The following is a 12,378-nucleotide window of genomic DNA, read 5'->3' as shown; positions in this document are numbered from 1 at the left end:
TTCTCTCTCTATTTTTCTCAACTGTCTTGGCCCAGTTTCTCTCTCTCTCTCTCTCTCTCTCTCTCTCTCTACTCTTCTCTCTCTTTCTTCTCTCTCTCTCTCTCTACTCTTCTCTCTCTTTCCTCTCTCTCCTTTCTCTCTGTCTCTCTCTCTCTCACTCCCTCTCTTCCACTTTCCCTCTCTTTCTCTCTCTCTACTTCTCTCTTCCACTTTCCCTCTCTCTCTCTCTCTCTCTCTCTCTCCGACTTTCCCTCTCTCGTGTTCCGGACAGTTTAACACATGCCAGACCTCTCCAGAAATGTGTGTGTGGGGGTAGTGAGAGTGATGAAAGACCAGTCAAAACATGTGCAAGGGACTACCATTAGCAAATGTGCTTCTTTCATACATTTGATATTTTATATTTGGGTTTTCATTATTTCAGTTTGAAAGGAATAGCCACAGTTTATTTTACGACCAATAACTGCTATTGATGGAAGAGAACAAGCCGTGAGAGTTCCAAGCAGGTGTAAGAAATCTCTGACCCCAGGACCTAGATGTTTTGGGCAGGTTTACGGCTGATGGCATTCGGAAGTAGCGATGATTTGCTTAGATGAACCCTGGGTCACAGGGTGAAAGGTCACACTTTCAGAGACATATGAGGAGGTGTTACAGGATAACTGGCGTGAATAGATGCTCTGTACATTACATACTACTATACTCTCCTGGGTTTGAAGGGCTTCCTGCGGCAGGTTATATGTGAGAAAACAAAATGGCAACTGGTTTTGCAACAACAGAAACATTTCCTTTTAGAGCTATTTGAGATATTCCCTGCTTATGTTCGTTTTAAAACACTGTGCAGTACTAATACCGTAAGTAGATGCTGAAATGATACTGATGCTGAAATGCTCATTAAATAAAATGTTAACGAGATGAGAATAGTTTGTCACCCTTTCGTACGGGTGACACATTTTTATAGAAACAATAATATTCATGTGCCAATTACCTGATAAGCCTCTGTGATAGTGGTGACCTCTGAGGTATGTCACACTCCTCCAAGACCGTCCTCCAGGACCTTGTCTCCCCAGAGCCTCCGTCCTGACAGGTCGAGTCCGATCCCCTCACAGCCTGTAAAGTGTTTTAAGCTCTGTGGCCATGAGGAAAATACCGGTCACTAACGTTATATCTCCCATGGCATTTGTTTATAGTTCGCCCCCCCGCCTCAACCCCGCCCCCCCCGAAGCTCAACTTTACGGTACTCTACTTTACTCCAAGCTCTCTCCTTTTCAAATGCCTGGGCCTGCTGCTGCTGCACCTGTCCAGCCCTTCTGAATGTTTCTCCCTTCTCTCCCCTGTCCTTCTCAATCTAGTATGCTGTTTAACTGGTCTTAACCTGGAGCAGCATGCAGTAAGGTCCTCAGCCGGGCCTCCTGGGTATCCCCTCTGTTAGGATCCTGGTTTGTACGAGTCGCAGTACAGTATGGACCAGGACTAAAACGTCACAGAAACACTGTGGCCATACTTAAGCCCATTTATGAAACTAACCAATTCCACCAAATAGACTTATGTGTTCACATGTGAGCTGTGCAAACCTAAAGTTAATACACGTTCCACTACAAAGATGTCAAAAACAAACTTAAGAACACATATCAAGGTGAGTTTGTTTGCTAGCTAGCTAGCTGCCTAGTACAAAAGACGTCTCATCGCTATCCGGTAGGCATATGTTTGACTATGGCTAGCCTAGCAAGCTTGCTATCTTAGCTAGCTAAATATCAGTGTCATTTAGACTCAAATGGGAAATGTTAGCTCATGGAATAAGGGAGTTTTGGATGAGAGTTAGTAGTCCTAGATTATCTAGAATTCCTAAATGGAGTAGAAATATGCAAATATACACAACACTTATCTGTAATTGAATGTATTGTCGGAATAAATTGCATAAGGGTTAGGGTTAGGGTTACTAGTTGTCTACAGCTAGCTTATGAAATCATGGGAATAACTAGTAGATCACAAGAGGTGTACTACAGACCTATCTCCCCATGGGTGCAACCCTGTCTAGTTTACTGCCAACTGGTGGAAATATATTAGAGAGGGAGAGAGAGGTGTGTGTGGGGGGGGGGGGCAGAGCGAGAGAGGGGGTGGGGGAGAGTGTTAGATTGAGAGAGGACATTACAGCCAATCAGAGAGCTGGATATTACAGCCAATCAGAGGGCTTGATATTACAGCCTCTCAGAGGACCAGCCTCAGCCTGGCTGATTGATATACACGGTGGTAATAACAGAACACATCCATCTCCATCATTCACATTCTCTACATGGAGAATAACCTTAATGGTCCCTGTTAGACACAATACCAAGTCCTGATTACCAGTGTTGGGGAGTAGTTCCACTACATGTAGCTCAACTATTAGTTTAATTACATTTTGCTGTAGCTTGGTGGTACTGTGTACTGTGTTTTCAGTAGTTAAATGCATGGTTAAATAGATAATATGGTTCTACAATACAGTACAGCACAAGTCCACTGTGTTTAGTCTCTATTTGTGTTAGTTTGACATGTAGCCTGTTATCTCACAGTACAGTACCTTCATTACGATTGAATTGGTTTAAATGGTGCAGGGTAGTGGTCAAAGGTTTTGAATCCCTCTCTGCACAGCCTGTCAGACAGCACACCACCAGACTTCCCTGGACGGCGAGCGACCGAGGGCCAGAAGAGAGGGTTTGTCTGTCAACAACCTGCTCTCTCTCACTTCCCTCCGTCTGCTGATGCTTTATTTAGTCCCCAAGGACTAGTCCCCAACCACTGCCCAACCACAAGTCTCCACTTCACCTAAACCCCTTTATTTAGACTCTCTCTCTCTCTCTCTCTGACTCTCTCTCTCTCTCTCTCTCTCTCTCTCTCTCTCTCTGACTCTCTCTCTCTCTCTCTATCTATCTCTCTCTCTCTCTCTTTCTCTCTCTGTCTGTCAGTCTGTCCCCCCCTCTCTCTCTCTCATCCCTCTTCTTCTCTCTGTCTGTTTCTGCCCGTCTCTCTTTTTCTATTCTCCACCAGTTCTATCCCTCTGCCTTGTCCCTGTATTCTATAAATGTTGGGGTCACCACACAGAAAACAGCCTCAGCTGCAAAGAGAAAAAGGAAGAGGCCACTTCCCTTAAGTCTGGCTGGTTGCGCCTTTCCAGAGAACTTCACCAGAGTGACAGACGTGCCGAGTGTTGGTGCGGAGTCAGGAACCAGTGGTCGGAAAAGCCAGCAGGGCAGTGACAGCATGTGGCGGTGTGACAGCGAAGAAGAAAGGTTCGGTAGTGGTAAAATGTCTTGATGACTGGAAAACCAAACCTTGGAAAATAGCACAGCGACTGGGAAGGATACGTTGGGGCCGAACTGAATGAAATACAGTGGGGAAATAGGGAAAAATAGCCTTGGATCAGGGAAGTCCTTGGAAAACCCCAGGAAAATGGAATTTGACACAGATCAAAAGTGCAATGTGGGGTGACATCGCTGTCTACGACTGTGTTCAGGGGTCAGTGAAATGACACCAAAACGGCCTGCAAACCTTTTTTTGATATTGATATTGGCCTAAAAAGAGGCTTCGTTTTAACTCTTGGAAAAACCACCCCTGGACAAATGTCTTTGAAGAATGCTCTGGTGTAAATCACAGTCCAAACTGTGACAGTTGTCACAAGATGAATGAGAGCCATCAAATCTGTTTATCCTTCGATTTCTCAGAAAATTCCTGCTCCAAATATACTCCCAACATTTCAAGCTGGTTCTGCTTGTATCACGGTCATACCATGATCTGATTTTCAGGCCTCCGGCTCGCGGTCACACAGTCAAGAGCTTACCAACCAAGACTGTATTCTGAGTCTGCATTCTTCCAGATTCACCCCCTACCAGGACATTGTTAACATCTCAACTATTTATGTCCTCTTTGTAGGGAGGTGCAGGTATTGTAGGCAAAAAAGCTTCACCGTCCGACATCTGGATCCTTATAACCCATCTGGAGAGGGGCTGTAAATCAGGGTCTGCATTTTCATTTCCAGAGTCGTCCCCCCTATAGACTGGGGTTCACTGACAAAGCAGAGCTGTGTGCACTCATTTGTCACCAGCCTCCTGTTCCAGCTGATAGAGCCACTGAGAGACTGTCCACAGGGGAGTGGATGATAAAGTCACAGCTATCTATAGGATCTGAGGGTCTGAACATACTGTTGCATGGTCTACAGTAGGCCTATGCATACAGGTTACTGTATACTGTTGGCCTACATTGTTCTATGATGTGTAGGCCACACTAGACCACACTCAAAGTTGACACCTGAGAAATGATAACTCCGATTTCATTTGAGGAAATAGTAATTGTTATGATTAAATAACAATCCCACTGAGACCAAGGTCTCTTTTTCAGGGGAGCTCTGCTTACGTTAAAATTACATTTAAATTGCATTGCATTACATTAGCCTACGACAAACAATACATGACATTAAATTACAATACATTACATTAGCACACAATTTACACAATATAATCAATTAAGACACATGCACTCCTCAGATGATAGGTCCTTTATCAAGTTCTTAAATCCGCCGATAATCACAAGAGAATATAGTTTGAGTATGTTATAAACGCTATTCCAGGTATTCAGTCCACAAAAACTGATGGCCCCCAGCTCAAACGAAATGTGGAACTTTAAGGGTTAACCGAGCTTGGGACCTGTCCGGTTCTCTGGACCCATCATTTGTTCCTGACGTATCATCATATTGATGATAGTGCTACAGGCCTCTTGCTTTTCTTTCCGTCCCAAAGGTTGTGCTTCTTGCCAAGCTGCTGCATACTGTATGTCTGCAGGATGAAGACCCTGAGCCCCAGGACACAAACAGCCGTCGTCTCTGTGTTTCTGTTGGCCAATAATCTCATGAAGTACATGGATGAGAGCATATGTAAACCTGGTAGCATGCTGTTCACTAACTTCATCTGGCAGTAGTCTGTGCCTCCCGGCAATATGCTTTACTGCAACTAACTGTACTGAGAGATTTTTCATTTTGTTTCATTTCTGCTTTTGCTAACTGCAACCATATTCTCCATTCACACATTTTGGCACAGCATGAGAATCACAGTAGTATATCACTCTACATCATTTTTATAAATCTGATACGTTCAATTCAGATGTAACACAGTTGATGGTTTTGTTTGATTCCTGGAGTGATACATCAAACACAGTGGTAATTTGTCAGAAGATACACATTGCACATATGACTCACCCATCACAGAGTAATACGGCAGAGTCATAGGCCTACAGTAGATAGATAGATCACTTTCTATGTGCCGTAGCCAGCTGCTGTAGTCTTCTGTATTCCCTGTGTGGAGACAAGGGGGGAATGGATCTTACACGAACGCCTTATTAAAAAGCCTTTCACAGCACTACTCAGCTGACAGGGGATTGTGTCTGGCTCTAATGCAGGTGCAGGGAGGGAGGGAGGGAGGGAGGGAGGGTGATATGGAGAGAAGGGGGAAGGAGAGGGAGGGAGGGGGGGAGGGGAAAGGAGGGAGGGTGGAGATAGAGAGGGGGGAGAAATGGAGAGACAGGGAGAGAGGGTGGGAGGGGGGGAAGTATTGGGGGTGGGAGGGAGAGGGGAAAGGATGGAGAGAGGGGGGAAGGAGGCGGGGGAGGGGAAAGGAGGGAGGGTGGAGATAGAGAGGGGGGGATATGGAGAGATGGGGGGGAGGGAGGGAGGGAGAGGGAAAAGTAGGAAGCCTATATATAGGTCAGACCTATATGGGACTCAACGTTCCCTCAACGTTGCTGGGATGTTGTGTCACCGTGGTTAATGCATGGGCTTCTCTCCACTCCGAACCACAGAAATCACCATCTGTTGATTAGGAATGTTCTGAATCCATTTTAGATGATACCGGGCTGCTCCAGGAATCAATCACCATTGGGCAGAAGCTTGCGTTCTGCTTGGAGCCAGATTTTCATTAATGGCATGTATGGTTTTCCACAGGTATTTATCGCACAATGCTATACACACACATTCTGAGTGTTTCTGTACATCATCAGTCACTATGAACATTCTGCAAATAAACACCAACTGTTCAGAAATCTGGACAAACAGCACTGTTGTTACAAACCAAAATGGCCGATCTGATAGACAGTTCACAGCCCACCTCAACTACTTGGCTGCGGCCGACCACGCACAAGTAAGAAGCACATCTTCCATAGCCAGTAGTCAGTCTCCGAGCCCGCTGAGTAGAGGGAGCTGACCATGTTGCCGTTTCTCATGGCACAGTGACTTATTTGTGCTGTAGGGGAGATTGGGGACAAATGTAACAGGGATCATTTGTAACACCCTGCTTTTTTCTAATCAGGAACAAGTTAGAGAGATGAAACTCACTCAGTGCATGTACAGTTAGGTTTACTCCCTGCATTATAAATCTGTCAAATATCTGTTAAATATCTGTTAAATAATTGCAAAATAGTGCTGGAACACAAGAACTCAATCTTATTAGAACTGAGCACATATGATATTTTATTGCTAAAGAGGCTACATTTAAAAAAAAGCCACAACGAAATCACACATTTTTGGCCACAGATATCACAAAAAAACATTGCTTATTCGTCATACTGTATACTGTGACTACCAAATGTGTGCAATACTACCCCAGCGTAGTACAATGGTTAAAAACTACTGTAATTAATTCCTTACAAAAGCATGTATGAGAACATTTATAACAAAGTCACTGAACCTCAAATGTTGGTCATAATGGTGGTGCCAAATTTTAAGACTGATTGTAGTTTCACAGTAGGTCTACAGGTTCTGGGCTCAAGTCTTGCATGGAAAATGATAGCATTTGTGAAACAGATGTTTGTGTTTTCCTTCAAAGTGGACTCACTGACAGGTCAAAGGATGAGAACTGAGAACAGTGAAAATGTGAGAACAGAGAAAACTTAAAATGTGCAGATTCACCACTTTTAGAAAAAAAGGGGCTTTTGTACTGTTCATTTCCTGTCAACTTCAATCGATTAGCGACTTCCTTTTGTTATGTAAAGTCTCTCTGTCGTTGAAGCAGGCATGATCAGAACAGAGCTGTAAGTTGGATGCAGTATATAAAAGGAAAAAAGGAGAGAAATTCTTCCATATTGTGGAAAATGTTTTTTCACTATCGTGCTTTATTCTTGCAATATTTTAGTATTCTTGCTTGCTGAAGAGAAAGTGGACAGTCTTGGAATGTGTATAGTATATCAGTATATCAAGTGATTATCACAAGTGTTTTGTTTTACAGTTTTTCTTGACTGCTTACACCATTTGTATGAAACTGAAGTTCACACACCCACAGCAGTAACATAAATGAGCAGTAAACTTTTCAGCAAAACAGTTAGTCATTTCTCATTGCTTTCACACAAAATGCAAATTTGCAAAACATTTAACATCACTCTCTACATAAGACACAAAAATCGACTGAGTAAGTGTTGTCAAACAAAACTGAATGATTTCCTTACAGGATATAGCTATTTCTCTCATTATAGTGAATCTCTACTCCATACATTCGTAACTCTCATTGCTCAACAGTTCAACTAACATTCAGTCTGTAATCACAAATAAATACGCCATCAGTAACGTAACATGAGGCCTGGCAGACAGGAGAGAATAGATTACTGTAAACATTTGTTGGCATTTTTTGTTTGATCTTGAATGTTTTAGATGAATTTGATTTATATTTATCGTAAGCAATCATATTCTCTGTAACAGGCGCAGTGCTACCATAACCTATGTACTATAGTACAACGTTTTTTCTGCTGAAAACAATTCTTACTGTTTTTCACCTTTGTTTTCAAATGAAAGTTATCTCACCTGCAATGCATATTGATGGTTATAGTTACGATTTAGTGTGTCATGTTGAAATTAATGGTGGATTGAACTTTTCAATCGATGACAAAAGATACTGTTTTGATGCACTGATTTGCTCTTGGGTACATGGCTTCTACGTTTTGAGAGTTATAGTGCATTTTGCAAAAGAAATGTGGTGTTTTGGCAAACGTATTAAGTGTTTAAGGAAATATGCCAACTGTTCTGAACTTGAATACTGTTTCAAGAAATGTGTTCAAGCAATCAAAAAAATGTATATTATCAAATGTTTTTTATATTAACACAAACACACACACACACACACACACACAATGCACACATTAATAAAAGTGTCTAACAGTTTGTAATAGAAATCAGATACTTTGGAGAGCTGCTTTTGAATCAGATCCCTTTTTAATTCTGTGTTTATGGCATCATATTAAAACAACAAATACAAATCACATGCTTGAGTAGAGGCAGCCAAACCTTAGCATAATTGAATGTGTCATGCTCATTATATAAGTTGTTAATATATTTAGAACCATGGGTAAAATGTGAGCAGGGCCCAGTATTTTAAAACTTGTAATCAAGATCAGAATGATTGACATTCTTTTTTGCTATCCAGGATCAGATCAAGCTGGCTGATTTCCCCTACTCAAAAATCTGCAAGATAGATCTGTAGCAAAACATAGTGTGGATCATTCTGATCTAGATTAAAAGTTTTGAAATAATGGGCCCAGCTGATACACGTCTGGTTCAATTAGGACAGCTTTTACCTGCAAAAAACTCAACTGTTTATATTCATGCTGTGTGCATATACCGCTTGTCACATATTTGTCCTATATCCAGAACTCATGACAGGGTTATACAGTACACAGAGAATTCTGACAACTGATAACAAGCCAATTATAAGCAAGCATGGATGGACAATTATCTTTAGAACCATACGGTGTGTTTTCTAGAACACATTAGACATTTGGAATCAATGATGCCCCTGTTTTTTATCATAGTCTGTCATCCTATTTGGCTTGGGTATAATATGCGTGACTCAGTGCTCTATCGCTCCAGGTGTGAAGTCACATTTTGCTCTCTTACCTCCCATTCCTGGCCCAGGCAGACAGTTTCTCCGTACCAACTATTGTAAAAGTGGCTTTTATGCCAATAAAGAGCGTTCTAAATGGATCTAACAGCTGTCACTCATGGTCCCCTGCCAGTTTATTGGAGGACTTGTGGTTTCCTGCATTTCGTCATCCAATATCATCCGGCCATAATCTGCAGATTCTGAACAATTTCCTGAGCACGAGTCAATTCCTTGGTCTCTCATATTCTGTTCTCTACTGTCAAAGTATGGTATTAGACTTGCATAGGTTGTTATTATGTTATTACACAAATTCTATCATTTATTGTATAAACAGTAATATAACCTGCAATTTACCAATATCTTAAGAATTTTAAGATATTGAACCATGCATCACTTGAGACTTGAGAAGAGCATTTCCTTGGCAGAGCGTGGTGTGGTTAATTTTGATCGACCACTATTAGGAGATAAATCCCAGAGAACGTGCATAAGATACACTATTGGCCTTCTTAAAAACCCCGGAATGCAATATCAGCCAGAATGCCTCTGATCTCCGAATTATGCCTAATTATTTAAATAAACATGTAGCAGTTGTAGATTTTTCACAGATGGCCTTTTTTAAATCTTTCCCAGATGAACCATGTCCTGGAAACATCCCAAACTGTCTGTAAAAACTGTGAGAAATCCAATGCAGGCATATCCATGGTCATTGTTATTCTCAAAGCAACTCCGACACTGAGCAGAGGTAAAAACTATGTTTGAAAATACCAATATTGTAAGGGCTGGAGTACTCAGGCAAAAGACTCAAATGCACGACTCGGAGACAAAAACTTGAATCAAAAAGAATGGTCTTTACTTTGAAAAAACAAGGTTCGGTACACAGGAAGTCAATCAGTAGATTGACAGATTAATCCGGCAAGGAGAAGTCAGAAAAACTATCGTGGATCAAAAACCAGGAAAACTCAACACTAGGAAAATCGCTGGAATGTATGAGTACAAAGGTACAAAGACAAACTGGAAAGGGAAACACACACACTAAATACAATGGAGAGGGAAGGATGATGAGGGACAGGTGAAACCAATCAGGGCGGGGTAGACCATCACACAGGCGGTAAACACTCAAGGGCAGGTAGTGAAGTGTCTGAAGCAAGAGACGAAGTGAGTAAATCAAAAATAAACAGGAAACAACAAGACGTCGCCAGTATTTTAGCATCTGTTTCACTGCGTAGGTGAAAGCCTCTGTAGATACTTCTTGCACTCTGCATTTGGATCCAAATGTGTTTAAACATATTGAGCTACAGTACAAGAGTGACATCACAATATCCACAATCGTTTTTAGGCTATCAGACTTCTGTGTACATCATCTATCAACACCTACACTATGCTGAGAATGATACTAAATCATTTTGTTGGAAAAGCAAAGTCGACGCTCCAATCCAATGTGGAAAAGTCTTTAGTTGGCTGTGTTGTTTTTGGCATGGCAGGTTGTAATGACAACACTACCCTTCCTGCTAAAGGAAAGCTTTTCCCCAAGGCTCAAGGTAGAGGGTTCATCCAAGATCAAAAGTTACACGGGCCAGAGGTATTCCAAAACAACAGACTTTTTATCCTCCACTTACACAGGCAGAATACTTTATATTTATATATACTTTATAATTAGAAAAATAAATGTGAATTAGTTATCATCACCCACTTTGCTGAACACATTATCCATCGATAAACTATTTCAAGTAGTGTAAAAAGTATGAATAAATGATGAGCGCTAGTACTACTAATATTTTTCCAGCATTAACAATCATTTATTAACATTATAATGGCATATGAAAGAACATTACAAAGTGTTACCTAACGTACCGTAGTTAATTGCATGTATGATGTCATTCTACAACCAGGTTAAATTATAATCCATTCAGGGTTGGGGGTGTGCTTTCTGAAAAACAAACATGTGACCTAACATCAGTTAACACCACCATTACAAGAAAAATAAATATCAAGTGTGTGGTCTATCAAGTAGAGCTTTTAAAAAATGTTGTTTATTTGTGAGTTTATTTTATACAAATGTTCTTGGTTTGTATTTGTTTATACCCTCAGTTTGTATGTGATTATTCATTCTTGCATTTATTCATTTTTACTGAATGGAGTTTGACTCAAAAGGGTCAAATTCATCACACTTTGTTTAGACAGGTCTATGTTCCACTCAGCTGGACATTTGGCAAAGGAAGAAGCCTCATGAATACGTTTCCCATTTTTTTTCTCTCACAGTGAACCATTTCCTGAAGAGAAATGGCTTTGTGTACTGCTTTGATCATAGTATGTCATATACAAACATCTAAATCAGACAGCTAATCAAAACCATCGCCCTTCCGCAGAGAGAAAATGCAGGGCCTGGAGTTTGACCACAACTGAACACAAATCCACTTTGTCCAAGTCGTGTCTGTGAGTCTGAGAGAGTTGGAAAGCCACAAATCAGTTAAATCCAAACTTGTGGAGGTCTTGAATAGCCAGCTGCTCATGTACGAGAGGCTTCAGCTCTGATGCCAAAACGCCACTCCAGAAATTAGAATGCGCAGTCATACAGATGTCAAAGACATGCTAAGTCTACAATACTTAATATGGTTATACATTATGATAATGTTAGATTTTTTTTTTTGCATTGCCATTGGCATTGTATGCGATTATATGCAAAGATAAAATTGGGCTCAAGAATGTGACAAAGACAATAGGATTTGATTTATCCACTTTTATTTGCTTTCGGAAAACATTATATTCCAGCTTTTCATGTCATGAAATTATTATTTATTCATTCAATAAGTAAACTTTTAAGACTTAGAGGAAGCAAAATGCAAAACCAATGGATCAACAAACAGATGATGATCACCAATAGGCATCATTCAGTTGTGTTGTCAGCAAAACACCATTGTAGGAATGAGGGTAATATGTTAGTGTCATGGTTACAGGCTTTACACTGTACGTACTTCCTCAATTGAAAAATGTATTCAATTCCACAGCATGTTTACTTAAAGCTGATCGTTCACACCACGTTTTCATCTATTCATTCCAAACTGAGTAAATACAGTAGAATTTGATTTAAGCTAGTTCTCAACAGTGCAAAATCCAAGCCATTTTATCAATGCAAGGCATCTGTGGAATGTTCACAATATCTGATTCTATCCCAATTGACAGTCTTGGGAGGCATTGCTCACAAGCATATATGTTTTTTTTAGTTTTTTTTACATGGCTATTCAACATATCTTACACATCCAGTTATTCTTTCTCTCTTTCTTACCTTTTATTTCTACCTTTTTTCCCCACTCCATTGATAATCATCAAACACCTTCAGTAAGAACACCAGCGGCTGATTCCTGAGAGAGGAGGAGGCGGGGTCTGTAAAGTGAGTGGGTGTGGCCTGTGTGTGTGTGTGGGTGGGGGGGGTGGGTTGGGGGGGGGGGGGTCATAAGTGAGCATGCTCAGAGCTCTGATCGCTGTCGTGACTGTC

At 41.1% G+C, this 12,378-nt stretch overlaps 1 protein-coding gene across 1 annotated transcript in view; it reads right to left on the bottom strand.

The window, feature by feature from the left end:
- Positions 1 to 12,333: 12,333 nt before the first annotated feature.
- Positions 12,334 to 12,378, bottom strand: part of meox2b (mesenchyme homeobox 2b) — a gene marked incomplete at its 3' end in the record, with an annotated part of 8,391 nt that continues 8,346 nt past the window's right edge. Inside the window, exon 3 of the mRNA XM_083684375.1 lies at positions 12,334 to 12,378. This exon is cut by the window's right edge and continues 174 nt beyond it. Within this exon, the coding sequence (XP_083540501.1) occupies positions 12,334 to 12,378 (45 nt within the window).

The sequence above is a fragment of the Argentina silus genome (assembly GCF_951799395.1).
Source record: "Argentina silus genome assembly, chromosome: 14".
Taxonomy (NCBI): Eukaryota; Metazoa; Chordata; class Actinopteri; order Argentiniformes; family Argentinidae; genus Argentina; species Argentina silus.
The sequence above is the reverse complement of the archived record's forward strand: the minus strand, read 5'-3'. Positions and strand labels throughout refer to the sequence as shown.